Below are 20,077 nucleotides of genomic sequence, written 5' to 3'. Positions count from 1 at the left end.
GACGGACGGACGGACTGACGGACTGACGGACTGACGGACTGATTGAATGACTGACTGAATGACTGGTTGGTTGGCAGTGGGTAGCACTCTCCATTAAATATAGTTGAATTGGATAGGATACATTTGTTCATAGTCAATGAGTGTGTGTGATTAAGTGTGTATGAATGTTTCCCAGTGATTGGTGGCAGCTAGAAGGGCATGCGCTGCGAAAAAACTTATGCTGGATAAATTGGCGGTTCATTCCACTGTGGTGACCCAGATTAAAAAGAAAATGAATAAATGAATGAAAATTAATAAATGAATAAATGAATGAATAATTCAAAATTAATGAAAAATAAATCAAATTCAATGAATTAAAATGAATTAATATATCACTGCCATGCTGTTTCAACTATTTCAGTCTTAAACATTAAACAATAAGTAGTGCTGTCGCCTCACAGCAAGAAGGTCACTGGTTTGATCCCCAGCTTGGTCAGTTTCTGTGTGGAGTTTGCATGTTCTCCCTTCATTCGTGGGGGTTTCCTCCGAGTGCTCTGGTTTCCCTCACAGTCCAAAGACAAGTGATACAGGTGAATTGGGTAGCATAAATTGTGTATGAGTGTGTATGGATGTTTCCCAGAGATGGTTTGCAGCTGTAAGGGCATTTGCTGCATAAAACATATGCTGTATAAGTTGGCAGGTTATTCTGCTGTGACAACACCTGATTAATAAAGGGACTAAGCCGAAAAGGCTGAATGAATGAATGAATATATGTTTGTGAAATTTAGCACTAAATATGTTTTATTAAATTTGATTGCAATAATATCTATGAAATAATCACATTTTCTTCTACAAAAATGGGATTCGCGTGAATACAGTCAAATGTATTCATCAGTCAAACAGTTCACAAGAACCGCCACAAGCACTGTAAAATGCTCTTAAAGCCTCACTTTGATCAGACGTCACTCTAACACTGATGTAATTCGTAATTCTGATTACTTGTAATGTGACACTTAACTTCACAACTCAGGCTCTCAAGAGCGTGTTTGTTTTATTTCTTTCATTGTAGGGAAATAAGCTCGGGCAAGTTCAAAGCACAAACACATATGGACACAAATGAATTCATGCTTGTGAGTAGCAGAAGAAAAGACACGGTTGAAAAAAGGCAAAGATGAAAGGATGCTTGATGGAATTGAAACCAGTCTGGACTCACATGAAATTAAGCTGATCGGAGAGAAACATACAGAGTTTGCAATGGCACATCAGAGTGAGTTCAGGCAGTGAAGTGAGAAACATAACTGAGAAACTTCAGCAGCATAGAAAATAATGAACCATGATGGAATTATTATTATATATATACATACTATACTTGCCAATACTGTGATGATTCTTAAAAGCACTATATATCAATGTTTATATATTTGTTTATATCTGAGATTCCTCACAGTGACCTCAAGTTCACCTTATAAACCCAAGTGGTTATGTAAACAGAAAACAAAAACTGTCTGGTATTGTAAATAGCTGAGAAAGAAAATAATGTGTATCAGTATATTGGATCCATGTTGTGCTTTAGCTTTTAGAGTGAACGAAGCTGTTAGTTAGAGAACAAAATGCTTTTTTTATTAGTAGTTTGCACCTATTGGAGTTACACATTTTAGTCTTCATTTAAACCTGAGATCAGTAAGGTTAAAAAAATGTAAAAGTCCTACAAAAAAAACTAAAATATGCTATAATATTAATAAGAAATATTCAGGTTCTGATTTTTTTTTTTTATTTGTAAGTAGAAAAGGATGACGTCATTTAAAATGGTGGTATATGACAGACTGAAACTCTTGTAAAAAACTTTTTTTTAAATATGAAGTTATAATAAACCTAGTAAAACGTTTGGATTTTGACGAAAGGAATAATATTGTAAAATATTTTTTTACAAAATACTGTGAAAAAAGGAAAAAAAATAAATATACAGTTGAAGTCAGAATTATTAGCCCTCCTGAATCATTAGCCCCCCTGAATCATTAGCCCCCCTGAATCATTAGCCCCCATTTGTTTTATTTCCCCAATTTCTGTTTAACGGAGAGAAGTTTTTTTTTTCAACACATTTCTAAACATAATATTTTTAATAACTCATTTCTAATACCTCAATTTTTTTTATCTTTGCCATGATGACAGTAAATAATATTTTACTAGATATTCTTCAAGACACTTCTATACAGCTTAAAGTTACATTTAAAGGCTTAACTAGGTTAATTAGGTTAACTAGGCAGGTTAGGGTAATTAGGCAAGTTTTTGTATACAGATGGTTTGTTCTATCGGGAAAAAATAGCTTAAAGGAGCTAATTTTTTTTAATTGATTACTTTTATTCTAGTCAAAATAAAACAAATAAAATTTTCTTCAGAAGAAAAAATATTATCAGGCATACTGTGAAAATTTCCTTGCTCTGGTAAACATTTAAATAAGAAAAGTTTAAATATTTAAAAAAGAAAAAAAAATTCAAAGGGGGTTTAATAATTCTGAATCAACTGTATGTTTAAATACACACACTTTACATACAATATACAAAAACATAATAAAAGAAATTTCATTCATTTGTTAATTTTCCTTTGCCTTAGTCCCTTTATTCATTAGGGATCACCTTAGCGTAATGACACGCAGAAATGCTAACTGATCCAGCCAGTACTAGAAACAGCAACCTTCGTGCTGTAAGGCGACATTAATAAAGGGACTAATAAATTAATAAAGGAAAAGTCGAAAAGAAAATGAATGAATGAATGAATGAACGTCTATTGCTAACCAGTGCTAACCACTGAGCCACCGTGTCACCCAAAAGAAATGTATTTACATATATATTTAAATTTGTATATAATTAGTATTTTATATATAAATAAACAAGCATTTTATACAATGTTTTCTAAAAAAAAAAAAAAAAAAAAAAAAAAACTTTAATTTTGGATGAGATTAATGGTGATTAAAGCTCTCAGACTTCTAAACCCCACTTAACTCCAAATTACAGCATCCAGTAAATGTACTAAATATTTGGACTATATTTGGTAAGTTTTCCTGATGCATCTCATTCCCACCCTGCATTTTCTTTCCATATGCAATGCAACACAGAATCCCATCATGCCTTTGGTTTCAAGGCATACAATTGAGCTGCAGGGGGAGCAAAGGTTTTAATTAAAGCAAAAGGATGCAAATTATCCACCTTCATAAGAGAGCCACATTAAAGGGCCTTTCATCCACCTCATTAGAGGGGCCAGAGGATCCTCGGGGCTCGATCCACTTGCAACCAAGAAGAAAAGAGCACAAGCACATTAGGTTTGGCCAATTTCCTCCCGAGTCGCCATACGACTGTTGCTCCAAACCACTTATGGCTCTATAAAAGACACAAGGAGACTTCTAATTACCCTTTCTCCTCTGCTTCCCTCTGTCTTTCCCTGCTGAGAAAGCACCGACGCTCTCTAATTTGGCTCTTCAGTCAGAGATATGGCAAATATACAGATGGAAATGAGATGAATATTTAAAGCTAACAAAATAGAGATATCAAATGAATTTTTTGCTGTTTAAAAAAGGCATGAAAGCTTTTCTTACCCATCTGATTTGATGTTTTGTTTGGATTTTATTGGCAGCAATAAGCACTTGCTGTTGTAAGAGCTCTGTGTATTTTTTCTTTCATCTTCATCCAGTAATACATTTGAATACATGAAAACACATAATCGTGCTTCTTTCTGAAAAGATTAAGCTCTGTAATGTTTTCATCAAGAACAAAATGATCAAAAGGACTGGAAATCGTTATGGTACTAATGCGAAAAAAAGCGCCAGTTCATGCTTAGTGCATTTTTAGTATTTCACTGCAGGGTTATCTGAAACTAAAAGCATAAAGCAAGTAAAATAATCTTTGTAACTTGAAACGAAAAGAAACATTAACTTAAAAGTTTGTATTTATATTATATTATATTATATTATATTATATTATATTATATTATATTATATTATATTATATTATATTATATTATATTATATTATTAGTGATGACGACTGCATTAACGTGAGACTTATTGACTTATTAGACTTATTTAGCAATAAAAAAAATTATATTATATTATATTATATTATATTATATTATATTATATCATATTATATTATATTATATTATATTATATTATATTATATTATTAGTGATGACGACTGCATTAACGTGAGACTTACTGACTTATTAGAATTATTTAGCAATAATAAAAAAAAAAAAAAAAAAAAATATATATATATATATATATATATATATATATATATATATATATATATATATATATATATATATATATCACCATTAATCTATTGTCAAAGTTGAGTTGGGAGTTATGATGACTTCAACCCGGGCTCATTGTGGAAACGTAGCCCCGCGGACGTTTCTGCGGACCGCGATTTACGTCCTGGGAGGTACATATTCGAGCGTTTTTTTGTTTTCGCGGATCCGCGAGAGGCCGCTGTGCGCGCTTTTTCGCGTCTCGGGCGGGCGCCTCTCGGGAGCGCGCGCTGTTCGCGCCCGCGCCGTTCTCGCGCGAATAGCCGCCGGATCGGGAAAAAAAAAAAAGCAAAAGCCCCCGTGTTTGATCTCGACAGCATTTTGGGATCCCGCCGGTTCTCGCCCTCATTTTCCGGATTCCGTTTTTTGTCTTACCTGATTTCCGGAACCCGCCGTTCCCCGGACTCGATCCCGGTCGCCGTCCACCACGGCCGGCTCCGGCTCGTCCTCCGCCACACCGCCCCGCGCCGTTCGCTCGAAAAAAAAAACAAACGCGGCCTTTACGTACCTCCGGCCACGTAAATCGCGGTCTCCGGAAACGTCCGCGGGGCTACGTTTCCAGAATGAGCTTGGGTTGGATGACTTTACCTTGATATTTTAGCGTGGATGTATACCTGGCCAAATTGCACTGTAGGGGGCGAGATTGAGTCTTCGAACCTGTGTGTATTCCTACTGTGAATGTACCACATCAAACATGACGTGCTAACATGGATGCAGTTCACTAGAGTGAATCTGATTAATGTTAGCTACACATATAACTATCAGGCACCTTCAGAGTAATTGCATTCGAGTAAAACATAGACAAATAAAATGGACCGGGTGGTTTTTAAAATGAATGACGGTTAATGAAATCCAAACTGGTGAGCCATCTGACAAAAAAAGTGCTCTTCTGAATCAAATCAGCAGGATGCCCTTCTGAATCTTTCACTTACTTCAAATACACTACTGACTATGCTTACATTGACATCTGCACTTTTTTGCCTTAATAGACAATAATATAATTAAGGTGTTTACGTGAAGTGATTTAATGTAAGAGTTTCCTGTAATTTTGGGTGACTTTAACTGCAGTTCAACAGTTTCACATTCATTCATGAACATTCATGCCCCCGTGACAAACTAGGTAGACGCAAATAAGTAGTAAGGACTGGTGAGAGTGTTATGGAATTTAATAACGTACGCCAAATGGAAAGAAAAAAACTTTGTGTTGTGTGTGTGTGTATGTGTGTGTGTGTGTGTGTGTGTGTGTGTGTGTGTGTGTGCGTTCGTGCGTTGTGTGTATGGTCCTGTACTGACAGCCGTGTGTGTGGATCTTGTCGGAAAATATTTAGAAAAGACCTACATGACGGTAATAGTTTGATCGCAGTTTATTTCAATAATGCCACTAATATATGCATACTCCTAATTCCATTTCTGTTTAGTTCAGTTATGACTTAAATCAGATTAAGGTAATTAAAAAATCGCTGTTTCGACCTTATGTAGGCCTACTGTTCAAAATTGATGTTTAACTGAATAAACAGTTAGTAAACACAAGTACATCTTATTGAGCATAATTTATTTTCATCACCAATTATTATAGTAAAACAGATTCTCGAGCAGTTTGTGAAGCAAAGGAGATGAGGCCCTGGTCAAATGCGTCACCTGGCTTGAGAAACCCATTCTCAAAGACTTATTATTTGGGTAGCACACATATTCTGAATGCCTTCAGCAGAATTAAAATGAGCCGTTTTGATCTAGATTAATCTAGATTAATTCCAAGAATAATTTAGATTATCTAGATTTTAAAAAATTATATATGTCCATCTATAATTATATCACATCATATTCTATTCTATTTTATTCTATTCTATTCTATTCTATTATGTAACTTGAAATGAAAAGAAACATTAACTTAAAAGTTTGTTTTTATATTATATTATATTATATTATATTATATTATATTATATTATATTATATTATCATGTTTTATTATAATTTATGTATAATTTTCTGCTAGCTGTAGAATTTTTTAAATAAAATTTCTTATCAATTAATTGCTTATCTTATATATTATTATTTTTATTATTTAATATATTTAGATATACATAACTATTTAATAGAACTAAAATTACATTTAAAATAATTAAAACTATCTTCAAAAGAGAAAAAATTTATTTACTGAAAACAAACAACCAATAACTGAAATATAACTAAAAATAGAATATCTAAAAATTCAACTATTAATAAAGAAACAACACTTACTAAATATTAAAATAACACTCCAAGAAAAATTGTGATTAAAATTACGAAGAAATGTGAAATATTATAAAGCTACTTCATTCATCATTGTTTTATTTAAAAGATTTTTTTACAGCGTATAATCTTACTCTGTTAAGCAGCATTGGCAGTGTTCTCCTTTACTTTACTGCATCACCTTCAGCCAAAAGCCGTAGTAAGTTTCTCTACAATCCTCAATCTTCATTACGTCTCTGATAGTAAAAAGGTAACGAGACCTTTCTTCCTTTGATGTTTGTTTTATTTAGAGTCGCCCTCGATGCTGAAAATCACTAGAAGCGTTTCAACCTGCTCTCTGCTCCGTGTTTGTTTTGCTTTGATTTTTTTTCCAAGCATGTGGAGCTCTATATTACAGATCTACAGGAATGTATGTTTGCGCACAGGTATGAATAGAGAATGAGCCTTTTTGAAGGCGCTGCTTTCAACTTCGTCCCAGTTGGAAAAAATTAAATGTGAGCCTTATTAACACTGAGTCCACATGAAGATCATTTGTAAGCTGATCCGTGCACCTCTCTGGACCGAGCCCTACTTCTTTTGGTAGCCCCCTTTTCTATACATGTTTCTATGCGGCTGCAGAGGAAAAGGAGCCCCTGTGCTTCAGAGATTCAGAGCTCCTTTACTGTTATTTCCTGTCCAAACCGAGTAAAGACAACTGAGAGTAGAGCTGCACCATTCTGGAAAGACTAAGAATTGCAATTTTAGTATCAAATGGAGATCACAATTCTGAAGAGACAACTAAATGAAATAATTTACTAGAGGTAAAGTGGTAATCATTAGTTTCTTGAACAAATAACTTAATAATGATTCATTCATAAAGACATGTTTTTTTCATTATGAATACCCAATTTCATAAAATCTCTCAAACAATCGACTCAGTGAATCACTTTTATTACTGGATGAATCACTATTTTGGAATCTCTTGAACTAATTGCTCAATGACTTACTCAAAAATAGTTTACTTGTCCATCACTGCATAGTTACCCATCCTTTGGGAAAAATTCCTAAATTAATGGTTGTATGACTCATTTATAAAGACTTTACTTGAATAATTTCTGAATAAATCACCATTTTCACCAAATGATTCAGTGAATCACTTAGGGCTCTATTTTAACAATCTAGGTGCAAAGTCTAAAGGGTGTGTCCAAATCTACTTTTGCTATTATAAGGACAGAAAAATACGCTCTGCGCTGCAGCGCATGGTCTAAAAGGGTTGAGCTTATTCTCTTAATGAGTTATGCTGTAGGTGTGTTGTGAGAATAAACCAATCAGAGTGTCATCTCCCATTCCCTAAAGAAAACCCTTAAGAGTCAGTGGCATCGTGCCATGGTGCATTTGCTATTTACATGGCTGACTTTGTAAGTGAAAAAACTGAATGCTTCTCTACCGGGAAAACAGTTAAACAGACCATCTGCAGTACGAGGATGAAGAACAAGCCTTTTCAATCGGCCTTTACTTTCACTTTCTCTCTTTGATGGATAAGGAAACAGTGTTGTAGGCTATATACAGACATTCATTAGCCAACGTAATTAATTTTGTTTGTTAAGCACAAAGATTTGTTTCAAAACTATTTCTAAAATCAGTTGTAATTTCCAGCAAACGAATATATGAACAATAATAAAAAAAAAAAAAAGTGATATCCAAACACACATGCTATTCCCATATGGTCCAAAACCTGACAGGTGGACAAATCTAAGCTTGTTTTTAATAAAAACAAATATAAATATGCATATAATAAATAATACTAATACTAATAATAACATTATACAAAAGCAAATAGTCATGAATAAACAAAAAAGCCCCCAAGATGAAAAAAAGCATAAAGGCAGGGGTTTTTATATTCATGTAGAAAATAATAACTTTGTAACATTTTAATCATCTAATTCTTTTTCATTTGTAAAGATATTTCTGCATTGCTGTACACCCTGTGTGTTTTAAGCAATGTGTAAGCGAGGCGCACAACTAAAGCACTCTGCGCTGGACTTTAGACCTGCTTTCAACTGGTCTAATGTGCAGTCTATTTTAGTTCGCAATGTGCCTTAACACGCCTCTTTTCTTGACAGAAACACCCATGAGTCCACAAAGTGGCACGAATGGATTTGCTATTTAAACAACGTGGTGGAAAATGGCGCAAAATTGAGGTTGTGTTGATCTAAAAATAGCCACACGTTGAGGCAAACACATTTTGCGCCGGGTGTATGATAGTGTCCTAAGTGACTACACCTGTTTCATTATAGAATGAATGAACAAATCTCTTGAAAAAATTATTTAATGACACTTGTTTCATAACTGGACGAATCACCATGTTTTAAGATTTCTTTTGAACTAATCGCTCAATGACTTTGACAATACAAAAAGACTTTACTTTTCTCATTACTGGATAATGAATATTTTGTTTAAAATTTATTGGCTGAATGACTGAATGACTCACTTATAAAGACTTTACTTGCATAATTTCTGAAATCACCATTTCAAATGGATATCTTAAATGAAAGTTTAAGTGACTTACTCAAAGACTTTTTTATTGACTGGGTGAATCAGCATTTTTAAAGAAATTATTTAAACCTATTTATTTAGTGAATCACTCAGTGACTAAACTTGTTTCATTATAGAATGAACAAATCTCTTGAAAAAATTATTCGATGACACACTTGTTTCATTGCTGGATAAATTACCATTTTTTACAATTGCTCATTGACTTACTCAAAAAGGTTACATTTTTCTCATTACTGGATAATTAATTACTTTTTGGAAAAAATCTCTTGAACAAATGGCTAAATGACTCACTTATAGATGACTCACTTGTATAAATCACTTTACTATTATATAAGATGTCACTTGCATCATTTCTGAATGAATAACCAATTTGAATGGATTCCTTGGACAAGTGGCTTCACCTTTTTGATAACTGCATGAATCAACATTTTTGAGCAAATCTCTTGATAAAGGGACCTATTGACTTATTCAAAAAGACTACGTGTCTCATTACTGGATAATTAAGCAGTTTTAGGAAAAATCTCATGAACAACTGACTGAATGACTCAGCTATAAAGACTTCATTTGCATCATTTCTGGATGGATCACTGTTTTGAATGGATTTCTTGAAGGAATAATTCAATGGCTTACTCATAAAGACTTCACTTGTTTCATTGCAAAGACATTCTGATCGAGCGTACACTATAAAAAAAATTAAAGAAAATCTGCCCTAAATTCATTACTTTAGTTTAATCTCAGTTTACATCAGCCAAACTGACTACTAGTGTTAAGTTAAACTTTGTAAAACTTTAATAAAATAAAAGAAATCCTAATTTATATTACATTCAGTCAAAGCAACATGTTAACATTTGCTGGCATAACTTTTTGCCATATTTTAAACAGTGTAAGAGAAATTGGACAGTACATAACCTTCCTGCACACTATGAAATGAAGAATGCCTTTATAGGACGTGCATTCATCTGAGAATGTATGCTAATATACATGTAAAAGAAATTAAGCATATTTTTGGCAGTATATTTTCAATAACCATCACTCCACTAAATCATGCAAAGTAATTCCCATGATGCTAAACAGCTCCAGAATGCAGTGTCAGTAAAAACCTCTGTTTTTCGGACACCTGTTTAGAGAACTCACCCTTCACAGTCCAGAGAACAGAGAGTCTGAGGTCGGGCTTTCAGTAAGTCCACTTTAGCTCACATAAAGCTCCACTGATTCCACTCCGCTGCTGTTGAATAGAGCAGCAATGGCTTACTTTTGCTCCTGCACCCCAGGCCAAAGGTAACAATGGTCTGAAGCCTGGTAAAAACACTTCTGCTAGCTTTGGCCTGGACGTGTGTGTTGAGCATGCAAGGCCTGGCCTCCGCACATGAGGATTAGCAGACACAAAGATGTGGCGCTTCTCTACACAGCCGCTACATACACAGCCTCAGGACAGCAGAAACTAAAGAAAAGCAGTTTTGAAAACTTTCCTGACTAAGGAAACCTTACCAAATCTTTATTGTCATGTTTGGTTTTATAGAAATGTAGGGTCTGAAACAAAGTTGTTTATATTTTGCACCTGTAAATTGGTTTCATGCACGTGAATTTGCAAAGCTTGCAAGCATCAGCCTATATATTATTTAAGTAGTTGTTGTTCAATAATTGTTTTATTCAGCAAAGAATTAAAAACAAAAACCTATCTCAATTTTTAATTTTCTAAGATGTTATGCTAGATTCTCAACACTAATAATAAAAAAAGTCTGATTAAAAAAAACAAATGTTTCTTGAACTTCAAATCATCATATTGGAGTGATTTCTGAAGATCATGTGACACAGATGACACGAGTGATGATGCTGAAAATTCTGCTTTGCCATTACATATATAAAAAAACTCACATATAAATTAAAAACAAACTTGAAATAAAGCAACTATATAAATGTGTACTAATATTTATTAATGTTTTTACTGTTGTTGTCAATATTATAATTATTATTATTATTATTATTATTGTCAATATTATTTATATTATTGTTATCTTTCATACTCACTAAAATATTATTATTAATATTGTTGTTTTTCTTTGATTTTCTTGAGTTTTTGTGAGTATCAAAGATGTTTGTTGTTGTTGTTGTTGTTGTTGTTGTTGTTGTTGTTGTTGTTGTTGTTGTTGTTGTTTTCGTTAATATTGTTATTATTATTATTGTCAATATTATTTATATTATTATTATATTTTATACTCACTAAAATATTATTATTAATATTAATTTTCAGTGAATTTCTTGGGTTTTTGTGAGTATCAGAAATTACTGTTGTTGTTGTTGTCATAAATATTATTATTATTATTGTTGTTGTTGATGTTTTTGGTATTATCTATATTATTATTATTGTTGTTGTCAATATTTTTATGATTATTATATTGGATAGTAAAATATTGTTGTTTTTTAGTTATTTTCTTAGGGGGTTGAGTATTTAAGATTATTAATATTATTATTATTATTATTATTATTATTATTATTATTATTATTATTGTTTGATACTCTAAATTTTTTTATTATTGCTGTTTTTCAGTAATTTTTTGTTTGTTTGTTTATTTGTTTTTCAGTGATCTTGGGTAAAAAAATCAAATGACACATAATTTTTTTTTTTCCTCAATCAATATTTTCTACATCGATTACAATCTAAAAAATGGTGAGTTGTCATAACCCAACATTAGGTCAAAAATGGACAAACCCAACATTGCAATTTTTTGGGGGGCGTTTTTGTTCATATTTATTTTGACCTATTGGCATTTTTGCAGTGTACATATTTTAAAACACTTAGTAGCATAGGGCGTAATTTTGTCATATTTGCTTTCACTTTTTCTCCTTAAGTCAAGCACTAGCTGTATCAGACTCTAAACTAAAAGCTATGAAAAGCATTCAGAGGCCATTTATTGGTCAGTTTCGTCACCAACCCATTTGTTGACGTGGGATCGCCCAGAATAAGTAATGCCGTGTGCATAAAAATGCTGCGCTCAGTTTATGTGGATTCAGTGAACTGAGAGGCTTCTCTGTGCATTCCTGTGAACCAAGCCAGAGAAATTCATCCCAAACAAAGCAGCTCTCAGCTCAGTCTGCACAGTTTAGGTTAAAGTCAGTTAATTGGTTTCCTGTCCAGGGTTAAGTCAACACGGCGTTGCATCTTGAACAGTGTGGAAACCGGAGAGAAGAAACAATATAGCAGTGTTTGCACACCCCCAATGCACAAACCCCTCTAAAATATTACCTCTTTTCGACTCGGTTATCATTCCTAAGGAGATCCGAAATGTCACCAGTCCTGAAACAAAACACACACCTCACAGTCATTGATCTCCAAGCAAAACTGTCTGTTTTTTTCAGGGGGTTTTTGTGGTGGGTTTTGATGGCTCTCAGAGCACTACAAATAAATCTCAGCAAGTGTCGGCCTTTGCATTGACCCACTCATTCCACATGATTTACATGACACCATTTGCTGATGTTAATAGTGGATATGAAGATGAAAGAGCTCATATTGCTGGAGAAACATCTGACTGATGATTTATGGACCAATATCTGAACTAACCTTTAAACTGTGTCTGAAACTATGAGGTATTTTGGATTGACATTTAAGACTATGGTGCTTAAGGAAGATTTTTGTAGATTCACTTGTGCTTTAAAACATGAACACTTTCTTATTGAATTTATGGGATGGATATTATAAAACAAGGTGACTTTTAAATTGCCCTGTTAGTTGTGGAAGATTTACCTGACATCGGCTGTTAGAAAATCCTTTTATGTAAGAAAATATTGTTTATATGCAAAATGCCAATTCAAGAAATCAAATAAATCATGCTAGATGTTTTCTCAGTGTTAGGGTCTTTGCACACTGAATTCTGAAATTTTCATATGCGTCTTTTTCTATATTCATATGCGATAGATTTGTCACGTAAACGAACCTTGCACACTGAGTCCGATGTGTATCAATCAATCTATTATGACAAAAACTAAATATTTCAGTCATTTTAAGCAGAGATACTTTGTTCTCCACTCTCTTCTTCAAAGAAGAAACATAGGAATAGACTACATATTACATTCATCCAATACTGTATTGAGGAAGGAAAGTTCAGCTTATTATCAAAAAATGCTAAGTGTATTTCAGGAAGTCAGGGGAGTTTTAATGCATTGCTTGTGATACCTCAGACATTCATGTGCGTATCCAGAACAGAGACTGGCAGTACCTGTAGACATTATTATAGATGGTGGGCGCGTTGACATATTAGAACAATGGACAGAAAGTAGACCTTGCTTTCTATTATAATGTCTATGGACAGTACATACACACAGACCAAACAGCAGCAGGGTAGAGGTGCGCCAGTCACGGAATCCAGCATATAGGTGTTCTTATTCTGTTTTTATTTTATGCACTGTTTGTCATAAAGTTGTCTATAGCTCAAATGATGGCATTCTGTATTTAGCTTATCGCTTGTACAATAGCTCTGAACTGTCAAAACACCTATAAAAGTTCTTTTTTTGGATGCAAAAAAATATTGAACCCAGTTAGAATTTTTATGATGGACGAAAATTTCGGAGGCAGTGTGTCACTACTATTCACACAACGTGAGGTCAATTTATTATTTAACATGCTAAAATTACGGACGAGAATTTTAGATTTAGTGTGCAATAACATTTCTGAGATATTTATTGTTTTGTTTTGTTTTTTTATCAACCAGACCAAATGTGTTTTTTATTTAGCAACTTTATGAAGTCAGTTCATATAATGTAGATGTTTGAGAAAAATCTACTTTGTTAGAATGTTTGACAACAGATAGTGTTTTTTTTTTTTTTAATTAAAACATTATACATTTTTTTTTAAATTTCAAGTTAAACTTATTTATTACAAACACAAACGACTTTTTAAGAAAATAAGTATACATTTTTTTTTTCTAGTTGAGTTCTGTTTTAGTATTTTAGAATTGCGGTCATTCGTTTTCTTTTCAGTTTAGTCCCTTTATGAAACATGCAAACTCCACACAGAAATGCCAACTGACCCAGCCAAGGCTCGAACCAGCGACCTTCTTGCTGTGAGGTGATAGCACTACCTACTGTGCCACCCTGTCACCCTTTGTGTCTTAAACATACTTTTTTTTTTTCAAAAGCAAAAATTTTTATGAAACATAAAATAAGAATGACACAAATAATTAAGTTTTCCCTAATAATAATGTTTTAGGTGTATTTAGCGACATATTGTCCAAAAAAAAAATTACACAAAGCCCCGACCATAAAAGCCACACGGTGGCTCAGTGGTTAGCACTGTTGCCTCACAGCAAAAAGGTCACTGGTTCGAGCCCCAGCTGGGTCAGTTGGTGTATCTGTGTGGAGTTTGCATGTTCTCCCTGTGTGCGCATGGGTTTTCTCCGGGTGCTTCAGTTTTCCCCACAGTCCAAAGACATGCAGAACAGGTAAACTGAATAAACTAAATTGGTCACAGTGTATGTTTGTGGATGAGTGTGTATGGATGTTTCAGAGTACTAGGTTGCAGCTGGAAGGGCAATCGCTATGTAAAACATATGCTGGATAAGTTGATAGTTCATTCCGCTGTGGCGACCCCTGATGAATAAAGGGACTAAGCCGAAGGAAAATGAATGACACTATACTTGACTGTCTTCTGCCTCCTGTAGTATGGTTTTACTGTAAATACTCATAATTATTTTAACAAATCCAAGTGCACATTCATAAGTAAGCATATAGCCACAGCAGTGGCCATCTATTACTTCCAGCACCTGGGGAACAATTAGGGGTCAGATGACTTGCTCAGCTGGGTATCAAATTTGGGGAGAGTGCGGTTCATTAACCCCCCCATCTTCAGGCTGGGACTGAGAATCAAACCTGCAACATTTTGAAGTAAAACACCCTAACCTTTAGGCTACAACTGCACCAGAGATGCTCTTCTGACATCTATCAGAGCGTAATTAGTAACAGATTGAAATGTTACCTATCATGTTTAAGCATTAAAGCAATGGAAAGTGCTTAAAATGGATCTGGAATGAGTTTTTTTGTTCTAATGCAAGGATAGGGATGTTTTGTTTACATGAGCCATACGTTTGTAAATGTGCTCAAACACCACCATGAATACAGCCATCTGAACTGTCTTTAAATGCATTATAAAGCTTAAACAACCATAATTATAGACACTGTTTTGAATTGCTCATGATAATAATTATCAGCACACGTCTAATAAGACATTAAAATGCTTCTGTGACATTCATATCTGCATGTTATAAAGTGATTTACTGACCGGTGTTTGTATGTGTATTTAACTTCTGATTGGGTTGTGTTTCAGATGATGCAGCTGTGCCACAGAACCCGCCTCCTCCAGACGCAGCAGAGCCTAATGCAGATCTGAGCCTGCAGGAACCAACCAGAGAGCCGTGGGGTAAATAAATGAAATACAGCCTCCTCCTTTTAAAGTTGTATTACTGAACACACAAGCTCTCCAGCAGGGGCATTGAAAGCTCCAAAAATACTTTATTTAGCACTGGGTTTTTTAATTAATCTTTTTTCTTTAAGTGGTCGATTCATATATTTCATATCCATGAATCTATAATAGAGTGGTGGGCTCTGTTTTAAAGGGGACCTATTATGTCCTATTATGTTAAATAATGTCCCATGAATGTGTGTGTTCAAAATACCTCACAAATGTATTTTTATAACTCTTGCCGCTTTTAGGCTTTGATATAAATGTTTGCCGTTTTGGCGACTGTTGCTTTAAATTCAATTGAGGTTGTGCTCTTTTTAAAAGAGGGTGGAGCTACAATTGCATATGTGTCAGCATAGCAGCAGATTCAAAACTGGAGTAACGTTGTCTCTGTGAAAAACTAAAGATGTTAAAAGAATTGTCTCAGAAGAAGGAGACTACAGTGTTCATTTGTGCTTCCTAAAACTCCACATTTACATTTCTTCAGCTGGTGAAAAATCTAATAGCGGATGACTGCTTCTCACTCAGGGCTGTTTATGCTAACGAGAAAGAGATTGTCACTAGTGGGGCTTTCTCCCTCAATCAAAGTGTTTCTGCAGACTGTATTAATCAAGAGGGATTAAAAAGTCTAGAATTAATTTTTACAATTAGAGGCTGGATATATTTACTGTTGCATGACAAAAAGTGCTTAAATCACTTATTAAAGTGACTTTTCCATAACAGTTCTCCTTTAATATACATATGCATCTGTTTACTCCTTAGAAATATCAATAGCACTCCCAGTAGGTGAGTTTTGATTCTTTCTTTTTTTTTTTTTTTTTTTTACCCCAATATTAGATGACAATTTGACATCAAGGATGTTTACATTGATTGTAGAGATAGAAAATCCAGTTTGTATTAAAGCTTTCAGATGAATAAACCTTTCCTTTTGGTCAAAAGAGCATCCATGTGTAGATGTCAAAGGGACCTCAAGGTTTTGACCAATCTTTAGACGTGTTTTTGATGTCATTTTGACATCAATTTGCCTGCTGGGTTTGTACTTTATTTATATTTGCTAAATCGAATCAATAATTCAAGCAAGATTCATATCTACAATTTAATCGAATCAAGAGCTTGTGAATTAGAGTTGAATCAGGACCTGTAATGGACACCTATAACTGCCCGTATCATCACCAGAACCCCTTCTTCTCATCTCATCACCCCAGTCCTGCAGCAGCTTCATTGGTTATCTGTTCATTTTCGAATTGACTTTAAAATCTTGATGTTAACATTCAAAGCCATCCACAATCTCGCCCATCCATATTTGTCTGCCCTCATCCACATTTCTGTTCCTTCTCGCACCCTGTGATCTTTTTCCTCCCTCCATTTGTCTGTTCCCTCTTCTCGCCTTTCAACTATGGGCAACAGAGCATTTAGCCGCTCTGCTCCGCGGCTTTGGAACTCACTACCACCTGCCATCAGAAACATTGACTCCCTTACACTGTTCAAATCAAGACTCAAAACCCACTTATTTAAGATGGCTTTTAATACTTAATTTTATTTGCACTATTGCTGTGTATATTTTATTATTTCTCTTGTTGTTTTATTGCTCTTGTTGATTGTACTGTGTCCTTGAGTTGCTTGATAGGCGCCTTTAAATAAAATTATTTATTTTATTTTATTATTATTTATTATTATTATTATTATTATTATTATTATTATTATTATTATTATTATTATTATAACTAACAGCATATGAGCAATTCCATGCAAATGTTAACCTTGCCATGAAAAAAATCACATTTTCACCAAAATAGTGAAACTATCGTTCGACGTTTTTGTGTAGGCTTCTATTTAACAGTACTGTAAAAATAACCAAAAATGTCTCTCAATGTTTTTAAACAATTATTTTTTATTTATTAAAGCCACACAAGTGCCAGTTTTAAGATCTGTCACATCCATAACCACGCTTTTTCCTCATGAATGCAAAAATGTCAAATAAAATAAAATCAATCATTTTTGTTGTATTATTTATTTTGGGTTGTGCAGTTTAATTCACAGCCTTTCTACAAAGTATGTTGTGTACTGTAAACTCGCTAACTTTTTTGCTCACATCCATAACGCATGTTTATTTTGCTCATTTAAAATCTAAAAGATGTTTACAGATTATTGTTTTTCTGATTCTATAACTCTGTGGTTAGTTGTTTTGGGAAATATAAACTGATGTTTCAATATAATAATAACATATACTTTCTATGAGATTTTATGTATTGAGTTTTTACTGAAAATGTCACATCAATAATGCTGGAATTGCTCATATTTTGCTTTCCAGCTGTGTTGTAAATATATTGTAAATGTTTTACTCTGTCTGCAGTGAAGCCGCGTTTCAGTCAGCCCACAAAGATGCGCAGGCGAGTGCTGGAGCAGCCGGTCGGCAGCTCGGTGCGTCTCAAATGTCTGGCCAGTGGAAACCCGACACCAGTCATTACATGGTGGAAAGACCAGAGCCTGCTGGACAATCCTCAGCAGAGCAAACGGCCACAGTGGACACTGACACTGAAGAACCTGCAGCCGCAGGACAGCGCAAAATACACCTGTCATGTCTCCAATGCAGCCGGACATATCAATGCCACATACAAAGTGGATGTCATTGGTGAGTTGTGGAAGCCAAAGTGGGTGGATAGCAATGAAAAATATCCATAATATAATTTCGAGCCTACCAAACAAATTTTTGTTGCTTTTCTGAAAAATCAATTAGCAACATAATTAGAAATTTACATAAGAAAAACTTCCATATAAGCATTTACACTTATTTGATATTTTATGTTAATATATTCATACATGTTTGCTAGATAATAATTTCTAAATAAATTAAATTTTACATATAACAAACATTTTAGTTGTTTTCTTAATCAGGGATGGGCAGTATTTAAGATACATGTATTTCATACGTATTTTAAATACTAAATAGTATTTTGTCTTTTGTATTTGATAGGGTTTATGAAAATGGGTCAATATTTTATATAAAAATAATTCAGTGTCTTTTTGTAATTTTTTTATAAATAATAACTTGTGGTGTCCAAGTGGATATGTATGTATGTATGTATTATAGGTAATATACTATAGTAAATGTACTATATATATAAAATCCATATCATTAGTGTAGGTCAAAGTTTTAAAACCGCCAGAATTTTCCGATATACTGTTCCTACGGTATACAGTTGAAGTCAGAATTATTAGCCCCCTTTTGATTTTTTTTTCTTTTTCTAATATTTCCCAAATGATGTTTAACAGAGCAAGGAAATTTTCACAGTATGTCTGATAATATTTTTTCTTCTGGAGAAAGTCTTATTTGTTTTATTTCGGCTAGAATAAAAGCAGTTTTAAATTTTTTAAACACCAATTTTGGGACAAAATTATTAGCCCCTTTAAGCTAATTTTTTTTAGATAGTCTACAGAACAAACCATCATTATACAATAACTTGCCTAATTACCCTGACCTGCCTATTTCAGCTTATTAACCTAGTTAAGCCTTTAAATGTCACTTTAAACTGTACAGAAGTGTCTTGAAAAATATCAAGTAAAATATCATTTACTGTTATCTTGACAAAGATAAAATAAATCAGTTATTAGAAATAGGTTTCTAAAACTATTATGCTTAGAAATGTGCTGAAACAATCTTCCCTCCATTAAACAGAAATTTGGGGAAAAAATAAATAGGGGCACTAATAAGTCAGGGGGGCTAATAATTCTGACTTCAACTGTATGTACAGTTTTTTTTTTACGTTTTTTTTTTTTTTTTTTTTGCAACTATTTTATTTAAATTTTTTAGGGCAACAGTATCTCCAGCAAATAAGGACCCTCTACATCAAAAGCTACTGTTCCTAAATATTTTAAATGTTTCTTAAAATATAATATATTGTGTTTAATGGAGTAAAATATTTTTGTAATACCTAGATATTTAAAAAGAACATTTTTAGAGTAGTACAATACTGTGATACCGTGAACCTGTGATATTTTTATCCAAGGCTATATCACACCGTCAAATTCTTATACCGGCCCATGCCTATAAGTGATAGATGTTATTATGTTCCGGGGTATTTGGAAAATATATAAGCGTGTATATGTAACATGCTATTTTAAATGCAAGCACATTTACGTTGTATTTCATATATGTCATAGTTTTACTAGATTACAGATATTTGTTCAGTATTACCATTCCTAGCCAATAGATTGTGTCTGTGTATGCATCAAGACGCAAGAGTCAATTTTTTATTTTCTCTCAGCCTGTTATTGTTCGGGGCAGGTCAGCTTGCCAGTTTATAACCTAGGAACTGTTTAAATAAGTGAAGAAGAACATCGATGTATTGATAGACTAGCGTAGCGTTAGCACTCTGGCTGCCTAGTTTGTGGATGAACATTGTGTATGTGTACGCAATAAAAGTTTAAAAGTGGCTTGAGTTGTATCCATTGTGCTTGCCCTGAAACCCTTCCAGTGGGGAGTTTACTGAAGTACAGCAGGCAACTTACTAAAAACTAGACAGTTATACTTATACAATATATACAGTATGAAGTTTTTTTAAAGAATAGTTCAGATATG

General features: G+C 33.7%; 1 protein-coding gene across 2 annotated transcripts in view; it reads left to right on the top strand.

Moving 5' to 3' along the window:
- Positions 1-20,077, top strand: part of fgfrl1b (fibroblast growth factor receptor like 1b) — a 78,883-nt gene that overhangs the window by 54,237 nt on the left and 4,569 nt on the right. For both annotated transcript variants that reach the window (XM_087280440.1, NM_001012263.2), the window contains 2 exon segments: positions 15,364-15,456; positions 17,852-18,130. In XM_087280440.1, coding sequence (XP_087136566.1) covers positions 15,364-15,456; positions 17,852-18,130 — 372 coding nt within the window.

Source organism: Danio rerio, chromosome 14 (genome assembly GCF_052040795.2).
Source record: "Danio rerio strain M-AB ecotype USA chromosome 14, GRCz13ab, whole genome shotgun sequence".
In the NCBI taxonomy this organism is placed as follows: Eukaryota; Metazoa; Chordata; class Actinopteri; order Cypriniformes; family Danionidae; genus Danio; species Danio rerio.
The sequence above is the reverse complement of the archived record's forward strand: the minus strand, read 5'-3'. Positions and strand labels throughout refer to the sequence as shown.